The sequence below is a fragment of the Leucoraja erinacea genome, chromosome 30, assembly GCF_028641065.1.
Source record: "Leucoraja erinacea ecotype New England chromosome 30, Leri_hhj_1, whole genome shotgun sequence".
NCBI classification, from domain to species: Eukaryota; Metazoa; Chordata; class Chondrichthyes; order Rajiformes; family Rajidae; genus Leucoraja; species Leucoraja erinaceus.
The window spans coordinates 16070863-16098067 of NC_073406.1; the positions used below are offsets into that span (position 1 = coordinate 16070863).

A 27205-nucleotide genomic window follows, 5' to 3' on the forward strand; every position below is an offset into this window, starting at 1 on the left:
CATCTGGCCAACCTCCACAGCCAGACCACGCGCATGCGCGCATGCATGCCCGCCGGCCGCTGTCGTTGCCGGGTAACCGCGCGTCGCTATGGTTTCCTTTGTGACCGGGTAAGTGGGCAGAACCGGAAGCCCGCTCCCTTGATTCCCTCCTTTTCTGATTGGTCCTCGTCCCTGCCAGTTGGACCCGCCCCCTATTCTCTGCGTTCCGATTGGCCGCCCACCCTGTCCTTCAGGCCGGGCTGCGGTGAGCGGTGCTCTGGCTCCAGGCGGCAGCGACTTCAGTGAGTGAGTACATTGGCATTAAAGGGGCAGTCATCGAGAAAAACAACACGCGTTAATATTGTACGGAGGTCAAAAAATCTATCTTCGGAATTTAGAATCATAGTCACACAGCATGGAATCAAGACAGCAATGCAACCAAGATGTCCCACCTCAGCTGTCCATAGCAACCAAGATGTCCCACCTCAGCTGGTCCCATTTGCCCGTGCCATGCTCATATCCCACTCAACGTTACATGTAAGATGGTCACAAATGCTGGAGCAGCAGGCAGCATCCCTGGAGAGAGGGAATCCGGGTGATGTTTCGGGTCGAGACCCCTCTTCAAACTGAGAGTCAGGGGAGAGGGAGACATAGAGATATGAAGGGGTTAGGTGTGAAAACAACGGATCAAAGCAGTTAATGCATCAAGGAAATGTATGGTTCATGGACGAGGAGAAGGTGACAACGAGGCACACAATCAGTAAATTAATCAGGAGGATAGTGAAACTAGTCGGGGAACTAGGTTGGGAAGGGACAGAGAAAGAGGGGAGCAAGCGTTACTTGAAATGAGAGAAATCAATATTCATACTGCTGGGTTGTGAGCGGTACAAGCGAAATATGAGGTGCTGTTCCTCCAATTTGCATTGAGCCTACTCTGACAATGGAGGAGGCCCAGGAATGAAAGGTCAGTGTGGGAATGGGAGGGCAAACGGGGGATTGCGTAGGCCTAGGTGGCTGAGTGAAGGTGTACAGCAAAACGATGGCTGAGCCTGCGTTTGGTCTCACAGATATATAGGTCCACACCTTTTGTGCCTGTCCATGGTTCTTTTAAGTACTATTATGTATACCTCCTCTACCAGCTCATTCCATATACCCACCACCCTCTGTATGAAAAAATTGCCCCTTGGATTCCTATTAAATCTTTATCCTCTCACTTTAAACCTATGCCCTCTGGTTCATAATTCACCTACCCTGGGAAGAGATTATGTTGATTCACCCTATTTATTCCCCTCATGATTTTATACATTTCTGTATGATCATTCATCAGCCTCCTGCACTCCTATGAATAAAGTCCTAGCCTGCCCAACCTCTCCCTATAGTACGTCTTCAAGTTATGGCAACATTTTCGTAAATCTTCCCTGCAATCCCTGTCTTGACAAATCAAACCCAGCATAATCGTATGGCAGGGTGACCAAAATTGAATACAATACGCCAGATACGATCTTCCCAATATTATGTTTAAGAAAGAATTGCAGCTGCTGGAAAAATCGAAGGTAGACAAAAATGCTGGAGAAACTCAGCGGGTGAGGCAGTTTGGCGAGTCGAGACGGTGGGTATGCTAAAAAGCGGCCGTCAATGAGCTGTTCCAACACCCTGCCCACAGCCGTGTCGGAGGCATCCACCGCGACAGCCGTCGAGGTTGAGGCCTGCGCGTGTACCAACATGGTGGCTCCCACTAGCGCCGCTTTCACGCCCTCGAACGCGGCCTCCGCCTCGGTGGACAATACGAGCTCCCGTGGCTTGCCTGTTAGGCATTGGAAGGGGGGCACATGATTCTGGCCGCCGCCGGCACGAAGCGGTGGTAGAAGTTGACCATCCCGACAAACTCCTGTAGCCCTTTCACCGTGCGAGGCCGGGGAAACTGCCGATGGCCTCCACTTTATAGGGTAATGGGGTGGCGCCGTGAGATGTGATACTGTGCCCCAGGAATGAAATGGTGCGGAGGCCAAACTGGCATTTGGAGGGGGTTGATGATAAGTCCATGGTCCTGGAGCCGCTGGAACAGAGTCCGCAGGTGCGCGAGGTGCTCCTGCTGAGAGCGGCTTGAATCCAGGATGCCATTGAGGTAAATGTAAACAAAGTGTAAACCCCTACCGACCATGTCCATGAGCCTTTGGAACACCTGTGCGGCATTTTTTACACCAAAAGGCATACAAAGCCACGCAAAAATCCCGAACGGGGTGATGGTTGCGGTCTTTGGTACATCGTCCGGGTGCACAGGGATTTGATTGTAACCGCGGACCAGGTCTACCTTGGAAAAAAAGGTAGCGCCCTCCAGATGGGCCGAAAAGTCTTGTATGTGTGGAACGGGGTAGCGGTCCGTGGTTGTAATGGCGTTCAGGCGCCTGTAATCCCCACATGGTCTCCACCCCCCAGATATCTTGGGGACCATGTGTAACGGGGATGCCCACGGGCTGTCCGAGCGCCGCACAATCCCCATGTCCTCCATTAGCTGGAACTCCCCCCTGGCGATGCGCAGCTTGTCTGGTGGAAGCCGGCGCGCCTGGGCGTGCACTGGGTCCCACGGTGGGGATATGATGCACGACCCCATGCTTGGGGGCCGCCATGCGGGAACGGGGGGTGAGGAGCTCCAGGAACACTGCAAGGAGGGAGGCATAGGGGGCCTCAACCTCAGCCACTGCGCTCTGCTGCAGGCTGGGGCGCGCCGAGGGTCGCGGGGCCGCGTGTCCGAGGCCCGCCAATGGAATCATGCGCCTACCCCGCACGTCGAGGGCAAAGGCCCGAAGGAAATTGGCGCCCAGGAGCTGTTGCGAGACGTCCACGACGGTAAAGGTCCATTCGTATAAGCGGGAGTCAAAGGATAGGGAGAGCGTCTGCGTGCGTAGGTGCAAATCGTACTGCGGTTGACAGCCATGAGCACAGGGCCCCGCTTACCAGCCCAGGTGTCCAGCCCAGTCAGGGGAAGGATGTTCACGATGGCCCCGGAGTCAACGAGGAAACGTAGTCCAGAGTGGCGGTCGCGCAAATTGAGGCGGATGTTTGGGCTGATCACGATCGCTTCTACTGACGATCAGTCGAGGCATTTCCCAAAAACGTGCAGGGTGGCCGGCATCGGCGGGCCTCAGCAAAACACCACTGGCACTTTTCCTGGTCTCCAGGGCTCTGCGACGGTAGCGGTGGGCGGAGCGTCTCCACAGCCTCTGCGAGGCGGTTGGTGTGTGGGCATGGGTACCTGGTTTATAGACCCACCGTTCTGTTGCTTCGCGAGCCATAACTCGTCGGCCCGTTCTGCGAGCTGTATGGGATCGGTGAAGTCGGACCCGGCGAGCATCAAGCCGATGTCATCTGCCATTTGCTCAAGAAATGCTTGCTCGAACAGGAGGCATGAGCGATGGCCGCCCATCAAGGTGAGCATCTCGCTCATCAGGGTGGACGGCTTGCGATCGCCCAGTCCGTTCAAGTGCAAGAGGCAGGCGGCATGGTCTCAGCGGCTGAGTCCAAATGTACGGAGGAGCAGGGCCTTGAGGCCGTCGTACTTCGTGAGCGCCGGTGGGTTCTGTAAGTACGGCAGTAACCGCGAGGCCGTCTCTTGGTTGAGAGCCCCGACCACGTGGAAATACTTAGTTGTCGACTACAATGTTCCGCAGGTGGAACTGAGCCTCTATGTGTGCAAACCAGACCTCCTGTGGCTGCTCTGTCCAGAACACGGGCAGCTTGAGGCCCACAGCGTTTTGCTGGGCGTCGGGGATGGCTGCGGCTTGCATGTTGCAGCCAAAAATGCAGTTGGATGCGTCGAGGTCACCAGTTTGGCGAGTCGAGACGGTGGGTATGCAAAAATTCTTTATTTCGGGAATGAAAATAAAGAAGTTACCCGAGTTGCTAAAGACAGGCAAATACAATGACGTTGGTTCTACACACGTGGCGCTAAATGACCCGTTACATCAAAAAGCCCGTGCATAAAACACCCTCGCTCATGTGACTTCTCCAGCCAATCGCAAGGGTTCGATTACACAGAGCCACCACCAGGTGTCGCTACAGCAGCATCCTTCACTCCATAGATGCTGCCTCACACGCTGAGTTTCTCCAGCAGTTTTGTCTACCTTCACCAATATAAAGTAAACTAAAGTAAAGTAGTCTTTATTGTCCTTCAGACCTTGTGGTCTGAATGAAATTTTGTTGCCTTGCAGTCCTACATATAGTAAAAATGACAAAAGCACACATTAAACACAAATTAACATCCACCACAGTGAGCTCACCAGGCACCTCCTCACTGTAATGGAAGGCAAAAATCTTAAGTCTCGTCCCTTCTTATTCTCCCTTATGTTGTATAATCAACATAAAATCCCAACTTCTATGCTCAGTACCCTGACTGATGAAAGCCAATGCACCAAAAACCTAGACCACTCTGCTCCACAACACTCCCTTGGGCCCTGCTGTTTATTTTGAGTCCCAAACTTACCAATTATGCCTTGTGCATTCTCATCCACATTGTTGATATAAATCACAAACAGCAATGTGCCCAACACTGATCCATGAGACACACCACTAGTCAGAGTTCTCCAGTCTGAAAAACAACATTCCACCACCACTCTTTCATTCTTTCTATCAACCCAATTCAGTACCTGTTGGCTAGCTCTCCCTAGATTTACTGCAATCTAATCTTCCAGCACAGCCTGCCATGCAGAACCTTACCAAATACCTTGCTGAAATCTATAGACGACGTCAATGGCCTTGCCTCATCAACCTTCTTCTAAAAACTCAATCAGATGCATAAGACACATCCTCCCATGTACTTCTTTGTTATAGTTCTACATTTTTCTTATGTGAAAGCATTCTGTGGCCAAATAAGTATTTCTGAACTGTTATTGGTGGTGTAGGAAGGGCAGCTGCAAGATTGAACATGGCAAAACCCACACAAGAATGGACCATGGTCATATCATCTCCATTGTTTTAAAAAATACTGGTGATTGGCCATTTTCTGGGAGAGCTCCCCCGATGTTCCTCATTGTAGTGCCATGCATCCACTACACCACTTGTGAGAAAAAGCAAACTGCTGGAGGAATCAGTGGGTCAAGACCTTGCATGATTTTCCAGCCTGATACACAGTGTTGATCCGAAACGTCAACCATTCCTTTTCTACCCCACGGATGCTGTTTGACCCAGCATGTTTGTTCTGCAATGTGTTTTTCTTTCACTCAGGATTCCAGCATCTGCAGTTCCCTTTGTCTCTCTTCTACATTAGTTGACTGGAAAGAGGGTAAGTCTATTGTCTCATTCAGAAGATTGTGCAGGAATGACCACTATTGGAAGGGCATGTGAAGTGCACTTCTAATGTTCACAAACCCACACCCTCAATACATACTGGGGTGCCCCACCCATACTTGTTTCTCACCTCTCTAAAGACCGCTTCTGACAAAGCAACATTTGCTTGGTACTGCACCAGTGCCCAAGCCTCCAAAGAATGATTTGAATCTACAATTTTCTAGCTCAGAAATAAGCATTTCCCAATGATGGTAATACCTGGCAGGAGGCCGCCTGCTGCCACGTTGAACGGAAGGCCCGGTTCACCGCTGTGAGCAAAGATAAAACTGTTCGATTAACTTTTTCTAACTTTGTCGGCACCAGAAATGTGGCAACTCTTGTGTACTACTTAGGTGAGGTCTGCTGCACAATTTTACTGGGTTGTATGAAAAACAAAGCATTTCACTGTGCCTAGGTACATGTGGCAATTAAGTATCATTGAATCATTCAGGGTCTGCTGACTTTTTTGTAGGTTCATCATTGTTTCGGGGTAAATTACTCTGCAGCTGGGGAAAAAAAGACTGCTGATCCTTGCGAAGATGAAGGGATTTTTGGAGCTCCAAAAAAGGGAACACCCACCAGAAAAGGCCACTGTGAAGAAATGTGATGTGTTGCAGATTAAGGCCATTCGTAAAGGCACCAAGAAACTTGAAGATCCAATTTCTGTAAGGAAGGTAAGCCTACCATGAGTCATACAGAATGGAAACAGACCCTTCGGCCCAACTTATCCATGTCAACCAAAATGCTCATCTCCACGTCCAACTTGCCTGCATTTTGCCCATGACACTCCAATAATCATATTGTCTTTTTCTCCTTATGGCATTTTCCCTCTGGTAAACAGCATCCCTTGTTCATTCACTAGTTAAAGCAATCAGTAACCCTGTAACTGGACCAGCAGCCAGAGTCCCAGGCCACTGATTCAGAGCAATAAGGTTGTCCCACTTGGCAAAAAAGGCTATTTAAAATTTGAATATATAAATTTGAAATATAAAAAGTGGAGTGACCAATGCAATGGCAGGATAATAATTAAATAACCCAACTGGTTCACAAAGGTACTTCGGGGAAGGAAACTTATATCTCACCAGGTCTAGCCTGTATGTGACCATAGCGATGTGGTTGACTCTTAACTACCAAATGTTAATGAATAACGTAATATATTTATTGGAGAGTGCATGAAAATGGTTGCATAGAACATGGACAGCACAAGAACAGGCCCGTTGACCCACAATGTGTGTGCTGAACATAATGCCAACTTTTAAATGTCTGCACATAATCCATATCCCTCCATTGTCTACTTATCTTCATCCACCATCACCACCCCAAGATGAGGACTTGTTAGGAATAGTCAGCATGGCTTTATGCACGGAAGCCGCATCTCACAAATTAGCTTGAAGAGAACTGACAAAGGCAGGGCAGTAGAAGTTGTCTCCTTGGACTTTAGTGAGGCCTTTGATAAGGTCCCACATGTCAGGTTAGATCAAGTGTTATCCAGGATAAGGTAACCAATTGGATACATAATTGGTTTAGTGAAAAGGATCAGAATGGGCAGGGAACGGAAGGGTTATAGACTATGGACACAGCAGATGGGATTCGTTTCATTGGACATTATGGCTGGTGCAGATACAGTGCGCTGAATGGCCTGTTCATGTGCTGATTTGTTCTATGCTCTGTGCATCCATTAACCATGTTTCTATGCTCCTTGAGACAATGCCTTCTTATTTCCTACTTATTTATAGCATCAAAATTCCTCGAATGCGGGGACTCGTTATTTGTTTTCACCATAACAAGTCATGTTCACCAAATTCCAGTCAAATGATCATTGATAAATCCAGGCAACTAAGATTGATACATTCTCTATTAGTTGGCTGTTAGTTGGGGGAAAGATATCATTTTTTTTTCTCACTATGTGGGCATAATCTACAGGGCCATCACCGACTGTCCATGAGTGTCCAGGAGAAGAGGGGGGGGGGGGGCTAGTCCTTCTGGTGAAGGTGCTCCCATGGTGCTATTGGATCATGGATTTCCACGATTCAGGTCCAGTGGCCACATGGCAGTATAGTTCTTCATATTTTTCTTCAGTCTAGTGGGCAAGTTGGAATGGGAATTGATTTCAGTTGATCACACTGAGAATGCTCTGTTTTTTTCAGGGTAGAAGGATGATGCTAAACCCTCCTACGAAGGGTGGTATGCCCGCTGGTAAGAGTTTGGGAGATTTTTCGCTTGAAATTATATTATCAATGCCAATGCAAAGTGCACACCAGTCAGTCATGGTTACGAAATTTCACCCTGTTATGTGAGAGGTAGAGGGAATATATTGGTGGACCAGGACATTGCCTCAATCTTTCAACTCTGAATAGAAAATCTTCCTCAGTTCAGATGCATGTGATCGATGTCTTTGCTTGCAGTCATTATCCAAAGAACGAGATTTGTGGGGACGTCAATCTAGATTTGACCAACAGTGCCAAAAACAGTTGTCACAAGTTGGTAAGAAGCAAGAAGCTGCAATCAGACTGAGGATAGAGTGACCAGTCTGAACTTTGCATCCCAGGCAAGAGTTCAAACCTGAGACTGAGAGCTCATGGTACATCCTTATGTCAGAGTGCAGAGATGTTTACGGATCATATTATATGGTGTCGACACAAGGAACTGCAAACGCCGGAATATTGAGCAAAACACAAAGTACTGGAGGAACTCAACGGTCGGGCAGCATCTATGGATGAAATGGATAGGTGACGTTTTGGGTCGGACATTTCTTCAGACTGAAAACTGATGCTGCCTGACCCACTAAGTTACTCCAACATTCTATGTTTTGCTGCACATTATATAGTGTAATTGGAATAAAGCAAATTGTGAATCCTAGAATTATATTTATGATGTTTACGATGAAGATACAGGAACTTGAAAGCCTGGATGTCCAGAGTTAAGAATAGCTTCTTCCCCACTGCTATCAAACTCTAAACCAATCACCTCTCTCATGATTCCTTCCTGGTGATGCTACCACATACTATTACTCTTAACTCTACCTCTTTTGGTTATTCTGTGACTTTGGTTAGGCCACATTTGTAGTATTGTGTCCAGTCTTGATCACCCCATTACAGGTATAGATAGGGTAGACAATCAGAGCCCTTTTTCCATTGGGGAAAAGTCAAAGACTATAGGTTTAAGGTGGGAAGGGGAAAGTTTAAAGGAGATGTCCAGAGCAAGGTTTAACACAAAGGGTGATGGGTGCCTAGACTGTTGGTGGGGGCAGTTACGATAGTGGTGTTTAAGAGACTTTTAGATAGGCACAAGGGCATGCAGGTAATGGACGGATATGAATCATGAGCAGGCAAAGGAGATAAGTTTAACAGCATCATTTTCAGTACGGACATTGTGTAGATTGACCATTCCTGTGCTGCATTGTTCTATGTTTGATTGCACTTCAGAATTTTCTTGCTCTTTCAGAATTATTTATCATTAATTTGTATCATCAATTGTATTTAACATTACTGTGTATACCTTTGTGAGCTTCATGTGAACAAGTAATTTAACTGCATCCTGGTGAAAATGACAATACACTCATCTGGATCTGAATAATATGAATCTGAATCTCTTATGTCTCTTTCGATAAATTATTTTGTCTCTTTTGATAAATTCTTCTCATGAAGCAGCTTGAATGAATGCTGAAGAGGGATCATGTCCTCGAATGATCAAGGACAATCTATCTGCTTGGAAGAAAGAATGTAGAAGCATGATTATGAATGTTTGGTAGACTGCCGATTAGTGGGAAGGAAACGGAGTAGCAAATTTTCAGGAAAGTTGCAGAGATGTGAATAATACATAGGCTAAATTTACACCATATATATACAGACTGGAATAGCAATAACGTGAGATGGTGGGTGGTGGGTGGGGGGCGGAGGAGTTTCCTGATCTGAGTGGTTCTGGTCCTTTGAAGGCGCCATTATTGGATTTAGTTCTAGAAAACGATCCAGGAAAGGTGAAGCTAGTGCCAGTGGGGGAACGTTTACTGAATATGGATCATGCTATTGTTTAGAATAGCTATAGAAAAGGAGATAGACCACTCTATGGGGAAAAAAAAACACAATAAGTTGGAGATGGGCCAATTTAAATGGAAAAAGAACAGAGCTGGCCTGGCTCAACTGGAAACCAAACTTGGCAGGCAAACCACGTTATTGAAGAATAGACGGCCTTTAGTGTGGAGATGTTTTAGTTGTAGTCCACGGGAGAGGCGGTTGAAATTAAAGCCAAAGAACGAGAGAGTTCCAATGTGAGAGAGCCTTGTGATTAATAATGCAAAGTGATGTGAAGTGTCGGGACACAAGGTTCAATGTTCTGAATATGAATTCCGCCCATGCCATCCAGGGTGAAAGGTAAGAATTAGAAGGTCTAACATCGGAACTCCTCAAACTGAAACAAAAATGGTGCTGGAGCTACTGTTTGTCTTGTTCAAAATGAACTGCGCAAAATCCCCCGAACCTCCAACTGCACGGGATAATTTTTAGAAACAGCAATATGTTCCAATTAATTATTTAATGTGTTTTCTCTTCTACAACAGTCATGTTGTCCGCAGCCACAGATTTAACTGTACTGTCCCGCGTGGGTAACTCAGCGGTCCCAAGCTCGATACATACAGACTGGAGCAATGAACAGTTCCAGGGAATTTCCAAAGAGAATCTTCCTATGCACATTTCCATGATGCATGAAAAGGTAATCGCAGCCTTTAGTTAAATCTCAATAAGATTGAGGAACTTGTTACATTGGATCCAAAGTTACCAAGGGCCAAAAACAAGGCACATTTGGGAATGTAGTGCTAGAATTTATATCCTTGGACAAAAGGGGTCATGTTCATGCTGATAAAGTTGCAGGCATCTCATATTGGGGAATTACCGGCAAGTCTTACAATCACAGAGCTATACAGCATGGAAACAGGTCCTTCGGCCCAACTTGTCCATGCTGAACGAGTTGCCTAACCAAGCTTGCCTGCCCATATACCCCAAAGTGTAAGTATAAAATACACCGCGGGGCTTGTTTCCACAGAGGCCCAGGGAGCCGTTGGTGAGAGGGGAGGAGTTACCTGCGACCAAAATCGGCAACGTTCCAGAGAAGGAGTCTGGGGGAAGCCTCTGATTGGTTTACTTTTTTACATTTTTGCCTTTAGGCTAAGGATTCTGGGAGTAAAGGATTCTGAGAGTAAAGGATTCTGGGAGTTAAGGGTACACTATTTATTAGTAAAGGTTAACGGATAAAGTTTTTGTGTTTTTTAATATTTAATATAGTTAAATTGGGAGTAGGATATGTCGGTGGAGATTGGCCCCGTGGTTTGCTCAGCCTGCAACATGTGGGAGATCAGGGATATGGTCGGTGTCCCTGGTGACTACGTTTGCAGGAAGTGTGTCCAGCTACAGCTCCTGGCAGACCGCATTGAACGATTGGAGCTGCGGTTGGATTCATACTGGAGCATCCACGACGCTGAGAAAGTCGTGGATAGCACGTACAGTGAGTTGGTCACACCGCAGGTAAAAGGTAAGAGGGCAGAAAGGGAACGGGTGGCCAATAGTCAGCAAAGCAGCAGGCAGGTAGTGCAGGAGTCCCCTGCGGTCATCTCCCTCCTAAACAGGTATACCATTTTGGAAACTGTTGAGGGAGATTGCTCATCAGGGGAAGGCAGCAGCAGCCAAGTTCATGGCACCATGGGTGGCTCTGCGGCACATGAGGGGGGGAAAAAGAGTGGAAGGGCAATAGTAATAGGGGATTCAATTGTCAGGGGAATAGATAGGCGTTTCTGCGGCCGCAAAAGAGACTCCAGGATGGTATGTTGCCTCCCTGGTGCAAGGGTCAGGGATGTCACTGAACGGCTGCAGAACATTCTGGAGGGGGAGGGTGAACAGCCAGTTGTCGTGGTGCATATTGGCACCAACGATATAGGTAAAAAAAGGGATGAGGTCCTACAGGATGAATTTAGGGAGCTAGGAGATAAGCTTAAAAGTAGGACCTCAAAGGTAATAATCTCTGGATTACTACCAGTACCACGGGCCAGTCAGAGCAGAAATAGGAGGATATTGCAGATGAATACGTGGCTTGAAAAATGGTGCAAGGGGGAGGGATTCAAATTTTTAGGGCATTGGAACCAGTTCTGGGGGAGGTGGGACCAGTACAAACAGGACGGTCTGCACCTGGGCTGGAATGGAACCAATGTCCTTGGGGGAGTGTTTGCTAGTGGATAGACTTGGTTTATACTCTCTAGAATTTAGGAGATTGAGAGGGGATCTTATAGAAACTTACAAAATTCTTAAGGGGTTGGACAGGCTAGATGCAGGAAGATTGTTCCCGATGTTGGGGAAGTCCAGGACAAGGGGTCACAGCTTAAGGATAAGGGGGAAATCCTTTAGAACCGAGATGAGGAGAACTTTTTTCACACAGAGAGTGGTGAATCTCTGGAACTCTCTGCCACAGAGGGTAGTTGAGGCCAGTGCATTGGCTATATTTAAGAGGGAGTTAGATGTGGCCCTTGTGGCCAAGAGGATCAGAGGGTATGGAGAGAAGGCAGGTACGGGATACTGAGTTGGATGATCAGCCATGATCATATTGAATGGCGGTGCAGGCTCGAAGGGTCGATTGGCCTACTCCTGCACCTAATTTCTATGTTTCTATGTTTCTAAAACCTTTCCTTTCCATGTACCTGTCCAAGGTTCTTATGTCATAATTGTACGTGACACGATTCCGGTGTGAATGCAGGAACAAGAGGGTCAGACTGCAAGTTCAGCTGGATTCCTGATCTCAGGCACTGTCTGTGTGGAGTGTCCCACTGTGGGGGGAGGGGGGAGGAGGGCGGGGGTTCCTGTTTTATGCACAAAGGATAGTGGGTGTCTAGAATACCATCCAGGTGCGGCGGTGAAGGCAGTTACAATAGCGGTATTTAAGAGGCTATTAGATAAGCACATGGACATTACGGGGAATAGAGGGATATGGATCATGTGCAGGCAGAGGGTGGTAAGTTTAACTTGGCATCAGGTTCAACACAGGCACTGTGGGCCGAAGGGCCTTTTCCTGGGCTATACTGTTCTATGAAAATAAACTGCAATTTTATAAACTATCTGGGAACATTAACCATACACATGCAGTGGTAATAAATTTCCAGTCAAACACTTGGCACAAACTCAAGTCAAGGACAGGTTGGACATGTTACACATCTCCGTTGTGGGTATGCTGTTCCCCCAATTAATTATTTGCAATTTTTAATAATTAATAGAGTTGAAGTTGATGCTTTAGTTTGTTATCTAGTTTTAAACCTCCTGTAGTTACAGTGAATGAAGTAACGATGAAATAGTTTACCCCTCACCCAGAACTCGATCTGGTTTTGTTTTGGGGATCACAGGAGAAGTATGCATTTCTGTTGGAGGAGCAGTCCGAGCATATCGCCGACATCGAAGCTGAGTCTGCAAGAAAGGATCTTCAGATTGAAACGCTGCAGAACGAGATTGAGCATTTATCAATACAGCTCAATCAATCAGCTATTGCCGACATTTACAATTCACAGGTGAGACATAATATTCAATGAATGACCAAAAATAAAATGGTTCACAATGTCTGCTGAATGCAGCATAAAACTTCACCACTTCAACCTGCACAGCTATAGACATAAATTCATTTCACAGTGAAGCGTTTAAATTACCATTCAAGTGACTTAGTGACTTTGATTTACGATTCAAGTTCTGGCTTCAAATCCCTCCATGGCAACGGTGGACTTTAAATTAGATTAAATAGTCCAGAATTCTGTAAAAACCTCTCCTTAGTGTCTGCTACCATGCCCGATTATCGTTAATGACTGAAAGCAACAAGCATTCTGGTGGTCCAATTTTAGGAAAGATGCGGAGGGTTTGAGAGGGTGCAGAAGACGTTTACCAGGATTCTGCCTGGATTAGAGGGCATTGTCTTTAGGGGAGGATGGACAAACCTGGGTTATTTTCTCTGGAGCATTGAAGGATGAAGGGAGACCTAACAGAAGCATATAAAATTATGAGAGGCATAGATAGCATAAGTGCCTGGCATGTGCTGCCAGGTATGGTGGTGGAGGCAGATACAAATAGTGAATTTAAGAAGCTTTTACGTAGGCATATGAATGGATGTGGATCGTGCAAGCAGAAGAGATTAGGTTAGCTTGGCATCATATTCAACAGGGACATTATGGGCCTAAGGGCGTGTTTATGTTCAACCATGTTCTTCATTTAACAGAAAATTCTGCAGGTACCCAATAAATCTTTTTTGTTTAATAACCCCTGTTTGATGCTCCTCTCTCACGTTACCTCCCTCCTCACCTCCTCTTCACTCATCCTCTCTTTCTCCTCAAACCCTCACTACTGAACTCCTTCTCTCTAACTTAACTTCCCACCCCCCTCCACACCTCTTTTCCTCTTGTGCCTCTCCCATCTCCTTTCCAGGTCGAGTTCTTCCCTGCTTCCTCTTTCTTCTTGCCATCTCCTCTGTCCCACCAACTCCTCTTCACCATGCCATCACCCTTCCCATTGGACGAGTATAGTCACCAGGTCAATCTGACATCCAGCCCCGAACAAACTGTCTTCCCCTTGATTAACTACAAGTAATCTGCTTTTATATGAATAACTTACATGAATAAGTTGGGTGAAGGGACAATGTGTCATGTGGTCAATGGTGCACGGATAGGTGGGTCATCAGATTGTACTGTGCCTACTGAGGAACATTGATGGACAAGCAAACCATGACCACCATATGCAAAAAAAAGCTTCTTTGAGCCACCATGAAACTCTTGAACGCTAAACAACTCTAATATCAACCTCACCAACAAGATTTTCTGTGGATTGTGTCCAGGGTGACACTATAGAACTCAGTTTTACATTATTATGGTTACCTAGTATTATGGTTTAGTTATGGTATTAATTTAATGTTGTTGATGATTATGTATTAATTTGTGTGCTATTTATTGCATTAATCGGCCTGTGAAGCTGCAACAAGTACAAATGTCATTGTTTCATTGCCAGTACATATAATAATTAAACATTCTTGACTCTTCAATGGTTCAATTGTTCTTAATGGTCCCAGGTCCAAATGCAAAGTGACATTTTTTTCTTACAAACAGTCCAATAGAGTAATGCCTTACCGAAGCAAAAGTCGGCATATTTAGCACCATTTTCAGACTCCAGTCTGCACTCTAGTTCATATGAGCATTGCCCGGTCCAGAAAAGCCCCAGGCTGCCGTAGACCTCTAGCGGTTGATTTTTGAGATGGTGGCAAAGGGGTATAATGTGGGGAAATGTGAGGGTGTCCACTTTGGGAGGAAGAATTTTTTTTTTTAAAATCATTATTTAAAACAATTACAAAATATCAAGATAAAAGGGATCAGGGCCCTTATGTATGAAAGTGAGCAAGCAGATACTGCACGGAATTAGACAGGCTAATGGAATATTGGCCTTCTTTATAAGTTGTGTGGAGTATAAAAGAAGTGATGTTTTAATGTATGCAGGTAGTGCAGGAAGGCTCACTGGATTGCTTCCTAGGGTTAAAGGTTGTGCACTTTGGGCCCCATACTCAGGTGGCGTCTGGAAGAATGAGGTGTGATCTCAATGAAATATATAAGATTCTAAGGGGAACTAACAGGGTGGGGGGGGGGGGGGGGGGGGCATGTGTAAGTGGAGTTAATCAGTTGGACTTGGATGTGGTTGAGGGTGTGGGTGGTTGAAGGTTACAGACGGAGGGGGGGGTAGCATAATCACACCAGACATAAGAAAGACATAGACCTGCCTGTGAGCTGGCCTTGTTACAACAAAAGAACATGACGCTCCTTCAGTCTCTTGTATCCCTAGGCTATAAACGATGCCAAATCCGAGTGTCCTCAAATGTTTCCTGCTCCACAATTTCTTCCATCTCACTCTTATCTTAATTATTCGAGGTACATTCGATGCAAGAGCACATGCACGGGCAGTCGGAGTTGGACGCACTGAACGAGATTAAAGGTGAGAGTAAACAGAAAGACCTGATCATCGCTGATTTAAGGGACCAGATTTGGCAACTGGGATTCCAAATCAGACTTCTGAGAGATGACGTCAGCATCGCCATCCTGGACGTGGTGAAGGATGATGAATCGGGGAGGCAGCCGGAATTTGAAGCAATCATCGAGGTAGGCAGTGTCTGGTATGACGAGGCAGGGTCATCCCTGGTCTGCAGCTGTCCTCCTCAACCCCCACCCCCCACGGTGGGGGGGGGGGGGGGGGGGGGGGGGGGGGGAGGTGAGGTGGGAATGGGTACATGTGGGAACTTGTGGGAATTAACAGGTGATCGGGCAGAGGCTGGGGCTGGTGAGGTGGAAGGGTGAAGGGCACTGGTCACATCGGGAGGTAAGGAGATGGTTGGGGTCCTGTCTACAGCAGACCAAGAAGGAGAAGGTTTCACAGCTCTAACATGGACATTACCACCGTCGGACTCAGCACGTCACGGAAAGTTTAATAGCCACGTAACTAGTCACAGAGCTATTCAACATGGAAACAGGTCTTTTGGTCCACCTTGTCCATGCTAACCTGTCACATTTGCCTGCATTTAGCCCATATCCCTCTAAACCCTTTGCATCCATATATCTGTCCAAATGAATTTTAAAAGTTGTATTTCTCTCCACTTCTATAGCTTACATTAGCATTTTGGAAAACCTCTTCTGCTCCCTCTCCAAAGCCTCTCCATCCTTCCCGCACGTACTGGATAATGTCCTAAAGTCCAGGAAGTAATGTCCCATACAAATATACTGATATAACATTACTTGTTAATCTCCTTAGCCTGCCACGCCACCAGAGGGGAACGCAAGTGAGGAAAACATTCAAGGCGAAGAAAGAGCATCGAGTGTTGGAGAAGATGAGATCGATTATGCAGAGTCCCAAGTGCACCTCTCGTCTGAGCCAACCAAATCCCCCAGCTCGGATAAATCGGCAGATGAGGAGTTGTTGTCCCTCCCAACAGATGATGGGAAGGTGGAGATGCTGCAGATTAGGACTGAGGAGCTGGAGAAGGCAGTGACAGAACTGGAAGAGAACTACAACATGTCGACAGGTAACGGGATGGGGAGTACAGCAAGTATAAGGCAGGTCAGGCAGCATCCGTGGAGAGACAAAAAGAGGCCGCAATGATTCCAACCTGTGCAACCAGCCCACAACCTCCCAACATCAACAACCATCATCAAACCACGATATGGTCCTCCCATAGAGTGCAGTCCTGGTCGCCCAGCTCACCTCATTGCGGTCCTTGCACACATTCATGTACCACACTTTCTCTGCATCTGTAACATTATAATGCTGTAACGCTGTATTCTGCGCTCTGGGGATTTTTCTTTGCACTACCTGTTATATTTGTGTGCGGCTTGATTGTAGTCATTGTTCTGCTTGGATCAAAGGGTATTGGCTACAAGGAATAGTTGACAGATTTGAATTGATTTCTCTGGAATGCAGGAAGTTGAGGGGAGACCTGATGGAATATAGAACATAGAACAGTACAGCACAGGAATAGGTCCTTTGGCCCACAATGTCCATGCCAAACACGATGCCAAGACCAAATATTATCTGCGTGCACGTCATCCATATCCCTCCATTCCCTGCACATCCATTATAGTAAGAATATAATTGTATCGATTTGGTACATATGACAATAAAACACTCTAATTTATACATTAATTAATAAAGCACATTAATTGATAGAAATATATAAAATTATGAGATAGACAGAACCTTTCTCCCAGGTTAGAAATGTCAAAGGCCAAAGGGCATAGCTTTAAGGTGAGAGGAACAAACTTTAAAGGAAATGTGCAGGGCAAGCTTTTTACACAAAGGGTGGTGGGTTCCTGAAACATGCTACCAGGGATAGAGGCAGATACAATATTGGCATTTAAGAAGCTTTTAGATAGGCACAAGGATATGCAGGGAATGAAGGGATATGGATCAGATGCAGGCAGAAAAGATGAGTTTAACTCGGTACCTTGTTTAACACGGACATTATGAGCTAAAGGTACTTTTTCTGTACTGCACTATGCTATGTTTTATGTTTGGCATGAATTGATTGGATAAAGTTTTTTATTGCATCTCTGTACATGGGACAAAATAAACCAATACCAACCCAGCATCCATAGAGGAAGTTCGGCATGCCCCCTATAACTCTCGCCAACATCCACAGGTGAACCATAGAAACCATTTTATCAGGATGCATCACAGTGTGGTTTGAAAATAGCTCCAACCAAGACCGCATGAAATTGCAGAGAATTGTGGACACAGCCCAGACCATCACACAAACCAACCCCCCTTCCATTCACTTCGGTGAGGCCAGCAGCACAATCAAGGACCACTCCCTCTTCTCCCCCTCTCCCATCAGGCAAAAGGTATAGAAGTATGAAAACGCACACCTCCAGATTCTGGGACCATTTCTTCCCAGCTATTATCAGGCAATTGAATCATTCTAGAGAGCAGTCCTGAACTACTATCTGCCTCATGAATGACCTCGGACTATCCTTGATCGGACTTTGCTGGCTTGACATTGCACTAAATGTTATTCCATTATCATGTATCTATACACAATAAATGGCTCGATTGTAATCATGTACAGGTATTGTCTTTCCGCTGACTGGATAAAGCTTTTCACTGTACCTCAGTATAGGTGACAATAAACTAAACTAAACTGTAAACTAACTGCCGCTTGCTGTTAAACACTGCCAGAGGCCAGTGTAGCCGGTGGCCGGGGACCATCTGATGGTCAAACTCCATCTGATCGACCGTGTAAGGGCTCGAATTGTCACAGACCATCTCACTGTCCCCAACCATCACTGATGATCAGAGACAGTTGGAGGCAATTAAACACGAAGCAATAACAACATTTAAAAGCAATTTGGACAAGAATAGGAAAGGTTTAGAGGGATATGAGCCAAATGTGGGCAATGGGACCTTAGATGGGGTACCTTTGTCAGCATGGACGAGTTGGGCTGAAGGGTCTGCTTCTGTGCTGTATGACTTTATGACGAACCAAAAATATAAAAATTGCAAATATTAAGCATGCAAAAGTTCTATTCACTAATTAAAATATAAATATATATTGAAATAAATAATAATGCTTTACTCCCCATTTAATTAAAGTTATGACCCAATTTAAATGAAGGTGAGGGATCAGATGTGAATCGCATCCTGACCTCTGGCTCAGCATCTTCCAGCTGTTGTCTGACCTGTTGAGTGTTCCCAGCGTTTTCTAATTATTTTGGGTCTTTAACATGTTGGATTCAGACTGGAGTAACCTGCAGCCTCGGATGCAGCTTATCAGATCACGGCAGATCCTATGATATTGATGACGTGTCTGGCTGGTCTTGAATGATTGATGTGCATGTGCCTGAAGTGTGGATGTGCTGAAGTGTTATGTCCTCTTGGGACATTTCTGCACAGAGGAGATGTCATCCACACAGAGAACACAGAGTCCAAGAAACACGCAATGAAGGGCCAAGAACTTATAAATGGGAAAGAAGTTACCCATTTAGTAGATTTGATAGATCAGCTGGGTAATTGAGTGGTTGGAATTCCTCATATGCATTCAAAATTAACGATGTATTAAATATGCATGTTAATCTCCTGAAATTTGAAGTCAATTGACTTCTGAATCAGAGTTTGATATGTCTCTTATTTCTGTGTGTGTCTGCCTCTAAAAGAATTAATTAGTTTATTATTATCACGTGTACAGAGATACCATGAAGCACTTTGCACTTTGCGTCACACAGCGAGTCGCCATGTTCCAGCGTCATCTTGTCACTTCCAAGACTCTGAAATGTCTGTTCTTAGCAAAAGGCAAGATGTAATTTCCTATTTTCCCACTTTAAGGCCCAGCTTTCTGGGAGCACGGTGGAGCAGGAGCAGCCTGGCCCAGCGCGATGCCATCGGCTCCTTCTACCACAGGCGGATGAAGGTGTTATTGGAACAATTTTAATGAAATGCAACTTTGTTGCAGGGACAGTCATAATGCTGAACAGAAAACTGTCACTAGCTGAAGATAAGCTGAAGAACACGGAGGCAACAGTGGCAAGGCTGCAGAAGGAGCAGATGGAGAGATGTTCTCAGCTACAGGACATGTCCAGCAAGGTGGGGAATGTCACTCCTGGTGCTAAGTTCTCATGCTGCCAACAAGCCAGGCATCATGTCAACAAACTTGTGATAGAACAACCTCCTAACATCCCATCCTCAACCTCACCATCCACAACCTCCCCCAAGATCAATACTCTCTTTCCACCCTCCCCCCCCCACCCCACCCCTGCACGCCATCTCCTTTGAGTATAGGAGTTGGCATGTCATGTTGCAGCTATACAAAACATTGGTCAGGCTGCAATTTGAATGTTTGTACAGTTCTGGTCACTACACTACAGGCAGGTCGTGGTAACAATCGAAGGAGTGCAGAAGTCTTCTTCTTGCGTATGGCATGCACAGCCTAAAGTTGTAGACACCAAAACACTCCATCTATTTGTTTGTACACGTCGGGTTGATTGCATTAGTCGAAACAGGGTGGACCACGTGAAGGTTGCAATCTCCCACCCCAGTGCAGAAGTGATTCACCAGGATGTTTCCTAGAATTGAGGGCTTTATCTGAAAGGAGAGATTGGATAGGCTGCGTTTATTTCCACTGTAGGAGGCTGACGGATGATCTTTTAGAGGTTTGTTAAAGAATGAGGGTATAAGATTGGGTAGAAAGTCACAGTCATTAGGAGCCTAGAAGTGGAGAGCAGAGTTAAAGGTGGGAGGGGAGAAAGTTAAAGCAGTTCTAAGGGGCAAGTTTTTCACACAGAAGGTGGTGGTTACTTGGAACAATCTGCCATAGGAGGTGGTGGAGGAGGATACAATCACAACATTTAAAATGCATATGGACAAGTCCTTGGCTAGGAAAGGCATAGAGGGATACAAACCCCATGCAGGCAAATGGGAAGAGTATAGGCAGGGATAATAATTAAGTAGATCAAAAGCTGTAAAACTTTATGACTCTCTGAATATATTTACAAATTATCTGAGCGATTGAAATTTTGAGCGGCACAGTGATGCAGCTGATAAAGTTGCTGCCTTAGAGCGTTAGATCGATCCTGACCTGTGTGGAATTTGCATGTTTTCCCTGTGATCGTGTGAGTTTCCTTTGGGTGCTTGGGTTTCCTCACACATCGCAAAGACTTGTAGGTTTGTAGGTTAATTGGCTCTCTATAAATTGCCCCTGGGGAGTGGATGAGAAAGTGGGGTAACATTGAACTAGTGTGAATGAGTGCTTAGTGTGGACTCGGCGGGCCGAAGGGCCAGTTTCTCAAGATGTATCTTCTAATCATTCAAATGTTTGGGATTTGATCTTCAACAGTGAATACGTTTTTAACCCACATACAGTTTTCCAGTCTGCGGGAGACAAATAATCAGCTTAAGGTGGTGACAGACCTGCAGAATGAAAACGTCAGGCTCAGGGAGGTAAGCTCCTGCAAACCTTTCGCTCCCTCACAGTCTTGTGGGGAACACCAACAATATCCACAGCTCCTGAAGTCCAGTGTTATCGGTGAATACGGCTGCACGGTGATAGTCAGTCCGATGATTACTCGTTGACTTGGGAGCTCAGTGCAGGAATGGCCAACCCCAGGGACGGCTGGGATTGGGAATTGCCTGGTAGAGTCCAGGGTCCAAGCCCGTGTTTGTGATGTCGATTAACCCCGAGGGTAGAGCCACCAGGTCACTGCTCCACATGACCTCAACCACTTTGTTATTTGATGCTGGATATATTTAACAGACTGAAGCCCAAGGCAGCAGAAATCCATCCAATTATAGAACATAAAACATAGAAATAAAACGGTACAGCACAGGAATAGGCCCTTTGGCCCACAGTGTCGGTGACGACCATCATCACGTTAATACAATCCCTTCTGCCTGCACGTGCACCACATCCTTCCGTTCCAGCATATCCATGAGCCCATTTAAAAGCCTCTTCAATGCCACGGTTGTATCTGCTTCCACCACCACCCCTGGCATTGTGTTCCCGCAAACACCACCCAATGCTTAAAAAAAAAAACTTGCCTCCCTTTAAACCTTGCCCTCGCACCTTAAAGCTATGTCTTCTAGTCTTTGACATTTTCATCCTGGGAAACAATTTTCAGACTGTCTGCTTCACATAATTTTATTTACTAACGGCCCCATGGATCAATGCCCGTCCACTCTGAGTGGTGTTGAGCCAGAGATTGCCAGGAGTCTGTGGAGTTGTTGTCAGGAACCTATCCTATCCATGCTGGGTGTTTTTGTCAATTTTTTAGTTATCCAAGTTGTTGCTGAGGGATCTGGGCAGAACTTTTCAAAGGTGATCAGGAAGTACCAAGAGAGAGGGGCTTCCATCACATCGAAACCACGACTATTGCCTTGGTTGTAAACAGTGACTGGGTGAGAGTCCCTAGTTTTGGTACGTGGGATGGACAGCCGACATGGGCAAGAGACACCTCCATCATTTTAAAAGTTAACTTCTGACTTACCCGTAGCTGGTGGTCAAAATGGAGGCAGGGTCAACGGAGCAAACGGAGGCAGCGGTGAAGCTGAGGGAGCAGACGGGAAACCTACAGCTTCGCTGCACTGTGGAAGAGGCAAGGACCAGGCAGCTACAGGATGAGCACAACACCGTCAAGGCAGAGAACCGTAACCTCCAACGCAACCTCCAGGAGCATCAAGTGACCCTGCAAGCAAGCAACACCAGGGTATGTGCATGCTCCCCTTACAGACCCAATGCTATTGATGTATTATTGAAATTATATGCAGTTTACCTACAATTCATGTTTCTGTGCATTGAGTCAAGAGAGTCAAGAGTGTTTTATTGTCATATGTCACAGATAGAACAATGAAATTCTTACTTGCAGCAGCACAACAGAATATGTAAACATATGACACTGTAAGCAACATAATAAACACGAAGGAAAAAGAAAGTTCAGTGCGTGTAAATATACACATACTCACAAAATTATAGAACAAACAGCAGTGCAATAATAGTCTTTGTAGTTCAGAGGTTATTTGAGGTTGAAGTGTTTAATAGCCTGATGGTTGTAGGGAAGAAGCTGTTCCTGAACCTGGACATTACAGTTTTCAGGCTCCTGTAACTTCTTCCCGATGGCAGGGTGTGGCCAGGGTGGTGTGGGTTTGATTATGCTGGCTCAGCGATTGCCTACACTATGTGCCTGTGATGCTGCTGTAAGCAAGATTTCCGTTGCCCTTGTCCGTACTGTACACGTGACAAAAAACAGAACTAACTAACTTACTAACATATGGCAATAAGCTTGACTTATTGTCACATGTATAAAGATGCAGGGAAGAACGTATCCAGCCAGTCATACTATGCACAAGTGCATCCGGTAGGGCAACAGAGAAAAGAGTACAGAAAATATTATTGCACCTAATAACCAATAAACAAAACTACAGATGTAGACGGGAAGATCGTAAAATCATCTTTATGTGCCTGTCCCACGGCGATTTTTTAGGCAACTGCTGGCGACTATCATTTCTTGTGTTGACTCTTGTCCGGTAATGCTCCTGTGAAACACTTTGGGACGTTTCTCAACAATCTATAAAAGTGCTATATAAATGTACATTTAGGAATATGCTTCCTTGCAGCTGGAAAGATTCATCAGTAGAATAGTGCAAGTTATCTACAGTACACCTGGCGTTGAACAACCTAACAGAGAGATCACCGATGATGATACTCTTAAAGCATTCAAGGTAAGAATTAAATGATGCTAAGTCCACGACACATTTCATTTGGCTCTGGCGATATTAAATGCCAGCAATACAAACAGATTTATCATTATTGATATTGGTATTGATTTATTGTTGTCATGGGATACAGCAAACGACTTTCATTTGCGTGTTATCCAGTCAAATCACACCATACACAAGTGCAATCAAACCATGCATGAGTACAACAGGTAGAGGAAGGAGAAAAACACCTGAGTGTCGAATATAATGTGACAGCATTGCAGCATTACAGTTACAGAGAAAAAGTGTAAGGTCCACATGACATAGGTTGGAAGATCATGACCACACCATGGTTTATGGGAGGACTGTTCAATAGTCTGATAACAGTGGTGTGAGATGGTATTCCTGAATCTGGTGGTGCCTGCTTACAGGCTGTTGTCCCCTCTGCCCAGAGGGGAGAAGTAGGAATGACTGGGGTGAAAATTGTCCTTGATTGTTATGCTATTATGTTGGCTGCTTTCCCAAGGCAGTGTAACATGTAGATGGGGTTGATGGGGAGCTGCAGAGGATCAGGCTTTGGTGGGAAAAAAGGCAGTAGGTTTGATTGATAGTAACACAAGAAACAAAAGGTGCAGAGGCTGCAGACCAGAGTACTGGTGGAGCGCACTCCCATTCCCAGACCGACCGTTTTGGCCTGGGCCTCCCTCATTGCTGGAGTGAGACCACACACCTACACTGGAGGGACAGCACCTCATAGTCAGCATGGGTAGCCTACAACCCAATGGTATGAACATTGAATTGCCCAATTCCAAGTAATATCCCCCTCTTTCCCCTGCCGCCCCCCCCCCCCCCCCCCCCCTGGCGTGCCCACATTTCTCCCATCACTACAGTCGGCATGTTTCTATATCCATCTCCGTACGCTCATTCTGCATCACAGATCCAACATTTCTCATCTTTATTCCCCCCTTATCGCTTTCCTCCTGTCCCCTTCCACAAATGTTTCTCCCTCCGACATTACATTTCGCTCCTCCTTTCCTTATCTGGCCCCTGTTTGTCTTCTTTTTACCTTCAATCTTTGTCACTTACTCCACCCATCTGACAATCAACCCCTCCCCACCTGTATCTACCTATCTCTTGTTACCATTGCACCATCCCAAGTCTCTTTTTAAGGTTACTCCCCCTACTCCATCAGACTGAAGAAGGTTCCTTACCTGAAACGTGGTGGGAGATTTATTTGGTTACGCCAGATGTGAGGACTGTTGTTGTCTAAGATTGGACTGTTCCCTCAGGGTCAGTGATGTTTTAGGATGCGTGAGCTGCCCATGGAGGTATAGCCTTACCTATAGGAGCAAACCTTCCTTTTGGACAAATTACCGAGCAGTAGCTTGCACAATAAAGGACGTGTCATAAAGTCATACAGCATTGAAACAGGCCCTTTGGCCCAACTTGCCCACGCTGACCAACATGCCCCATCTACAATAGTCCCCCTGCCTGCTTCTGGACCATATTCCTCCAAACATTTCCTATTCATGTACCAGTCTAAAAGTCTTAAATATCATGATAGTACCCAGCTCAACTACTTCTTCTGACAGCTTGTTCCATATACGAACTCTTTCTTCCCCTCACCTTAAGCCCGTGTCCTTTGGTTTTGATTCCCCTACACTGGGTAATAAAAACAATACATTCCCCCTATATATTCCTCTCATGATCTTAAACACCTCTGTAAGATCATCCCTCATCCCTATGCAGGGGCGGAAAACCCAGGGGGGACAGAGGGGACACGTCCCCCCCCCATGTTTTGAGAGGTGGGCAACATCACTGCCAGGTTAACCTGCCTGGACTTGCGGGAAATATGGCCAGCGCGGAGAAGCAGCGCTAGTATCCCATTAGTCCAGGCAGGGCTGTAGTTAACCCGGCGAGGCTTCGATTGAGCTGCATTTAGCGCTGGATTGAGCCTCCGAAGCCTCATGCGCGTGTGTGAGTGTGCGAGCGGCCGCCAAAAAATTGTGTCCCCGTCCCCTCCATGTTTTGATAGTGAGTTCCGTTCTTGTCCCCATGCAATCCTATGAATAAAGTCTTGGCTGCTCAACCTCTCCCTGTAGCCTCAGGCCCTTGGGACCTGGCAATATCTCTTGTAAATCTTTTCTGCACCCTCTTCAGGTTAAGGAATCAACAGTGCTGTATTCCAACTCTCCGTCAGTTGCAAAACCTGCAGGATTCAGACTCAGACCTGGATGATGCTGTGAGCAACAGCTGGAGAAAAGAGTTCTGAACACGGGAAAAAGGTTTTCATTTCCTCCAGTGGAACAACCTGAGAGGGGGAAAGGCTGGTGGAATGACTGAGCGGGGGGAAAGTTGGGATGAATTGGAAGTGTAGAGGATGTGTCCGGATCGTCTGGAGATTGAACCATATCCTCTCAGACTCAGACATTCCTTTTCTCCAGAGATGCTGCCTGTCCTGCAGAGTTACTCCAGCTTGTTGTGTCTATCCTCTGAGACATTCCTCTCTCCATGTTTCACCTACAGTCTCAGTTACAAACAAAGTGCTGGAGGAACTCAGCAGGCCAGGCAGCATCTGTGGAGGGGAATTGTCAGTGACATCACCAGCAGTTTGTATCCAGCTCAGGATTCCAGCATCTGCAGTCTCAAATGTCTCCAGTGTCAGTAACGTCCTCAGCTTTAGTTACACCACCCAGGGTACATTGCCTTGCCTGTGCATGAGGTTACATTCACATTGTTTTCGAGTTGTCAGTCCTTTGAACTCTGCCAATTCTTTTGATTTACTTTGCTGATTCTGTAACGGCATGCCTGAAATGCTCGCTGTCAGAAAAGCATTCAGAGCCACTCCATCCAGGGCAAATGCTTGATTTGTGCTCTGTATTCCAAAAATATTTTGAGTAATTGGAAAGGGAAATAGATAATGGTCCTGAGACAATTAATAATTAACTTGTTTCCCTTTTCAGACATTACTAGACGAACGGCTTGAATTTTACGGACTATTGATTGCTCATGAAATAGCGGTCCGCCCTCTCTTCACCAGCACTGATGACTCCCGTATGACCATGTGACATCTATTACCAGAGGTATCCACCCCTCCCTCTCTCTCAAGCCCAACATCGCATTGGGTATTAATGAACTCGGAGCAACAAGAAATAAGAAGAGAATAAAAGGTGGCATTTATTTTAAACTTTCAATGCTTTCTGTGATTATTTTATTTGAAGTGGACACAGTTGTTATGGACGATAGACACAAAATGCTGGAGTAACTCAGTGGGTCAGGCAGCATCTCTGGAGAAAAGGCTTAGATGACGTTTCTGGTTGAGACCCAGTCTGAAGAAGGGTCTCGACCTGAAACATCATCTATTATCATACTTGGAAATAGGTGCTGACTGTCTACCCTATCTGTATTCTCATAATTTTGTATCCTTTGATCATGTCTATCTGTAACCTCTGACACATAGGACTATCGACTAACTGCCGATAAATGTATTAATACAGATGGGCCAACCTCTGCAGTTGTGTATTTCTTTCTGGTGTAAAAACACAGAAGGAAAAGCAACCCAACAATGACTATCAAACAAAACTGAGAACAGCCACACTGGAGCAACTCAGCGGATCAGGCAGCATCTCTGGAGAAAATGGATAGATGACGTTTCGGGTCGGGACCCTTCTTCAGGCATTAAACTGAGAATAGTGTTAGTTCCAAACAGAAGCCCTATAAAGTAGCTCAAAAGAGTACTGTCTGCAGACTGCAGTTTAGAATTCAGCACAAAAGGAACAAGGAGTCGATGAGGGCAAAGCTGCAGACATTGTCCATATGGACTGAGGCAAAGCATTTGATAAGTTCTGGGAGGTTAAATCACATGGGATTCAGGAAGACCTAACTGACTGCAAGGAATGGAAGGAAGTAGAGGGTGATGGTGGAAGGTTGTTTGTTCCAACTGGAGGCCTGTGACTAATGTGTGCCTCGGGGATCTCTGTTCATTGCTGTTTGTGGTTGATAGCAATAATTTGGATGAGAAAGTACAAGTCACAATTAGTAAGTTTGCAAATGGCACTAGAGTGGGTGACATCGTAGATAGCCAAGATGGTTATCAAAAATGACAGCAGGATCTTGATTATCCGGGCGGACGAGCGGGCTGAGGAATGGTTAATGGAGTTTAATGCAGATAATTGTGAGGTGTT

At 45.8% G+C, this 27205-nt stretch overlaps 1 protein-coding gene across 4 annotated transcripts; it reads left to right on the forward strand.

Moving 5' to 3' along the window:
- The first annotated feature begins 2 nt into the window (after nt 1-2).
- Nucleotides 3-26233, forward strand: LOC129711695 (coiled-coil domain-containing protein 27-like). Of its 4 annotated transcripts, none has more exons than XM_055659554.1 (12): nt 3-281; nt 5774-5975; nt 7449-7497; nt 9857-10008; nt 12677-12838; nt 15224-15451; nt 16098-16368; nt 19288-19418; nt 20694-20771; nt 21821-22033; nt 22941-23045; nt 25985-26233. In XM_055659554.1, the coding sequence occupies exons 2-12, from the start codon at nt 5841-5843 to the stop codon at nt 26087-26089; spliced, it is 1629 nt and encodes a 542-aa protein (XP_055515529.1). In that variant the 5' UTR covers nt 3-281; nt 5774-5840; the 3' UTR covers nt 26090-26233. The 4 variants fall into 4 exon arrangements, with proteins under 4 accessions (XP_055515529.1, XP_055515527.1, XP_055515530.1 ...); XM_055659552.1 differs by having other exon boundaries at nt 3-285; nt 25985-26232; XM_055659555.1 differs by lacking the exon at nt 3-281 and adding an exon at nt 431-516.
- The last annotated feature ends 972 nt before the right edge of the window (nt 26234-27205 follow it).

Bases quoted from the DNA above. Each gene is read 5' to 3' on its own strand.
- LOC129711695 (XM_055659554.1), top strand. From the start codon at position 5,841: ATGAAGGGATTTTTGGAGCTCCAAAAAAGGGAACACCCACCAGAAAAG. The intron at 12,839-15,223 runs GTGAGACATAAT...TAATTATTCGAG, and splicing joins CCGACATTTACAATTCACAG to GTACATTCGATGCAAGAGCA. The intron at 15,452-16,097 runs GTAGGCAGTGTC...TAATCTCCTTAG, and splicing joins AATTTGAAGCAATCATCGAG to CCTGCCACGCCACCAGAGGG.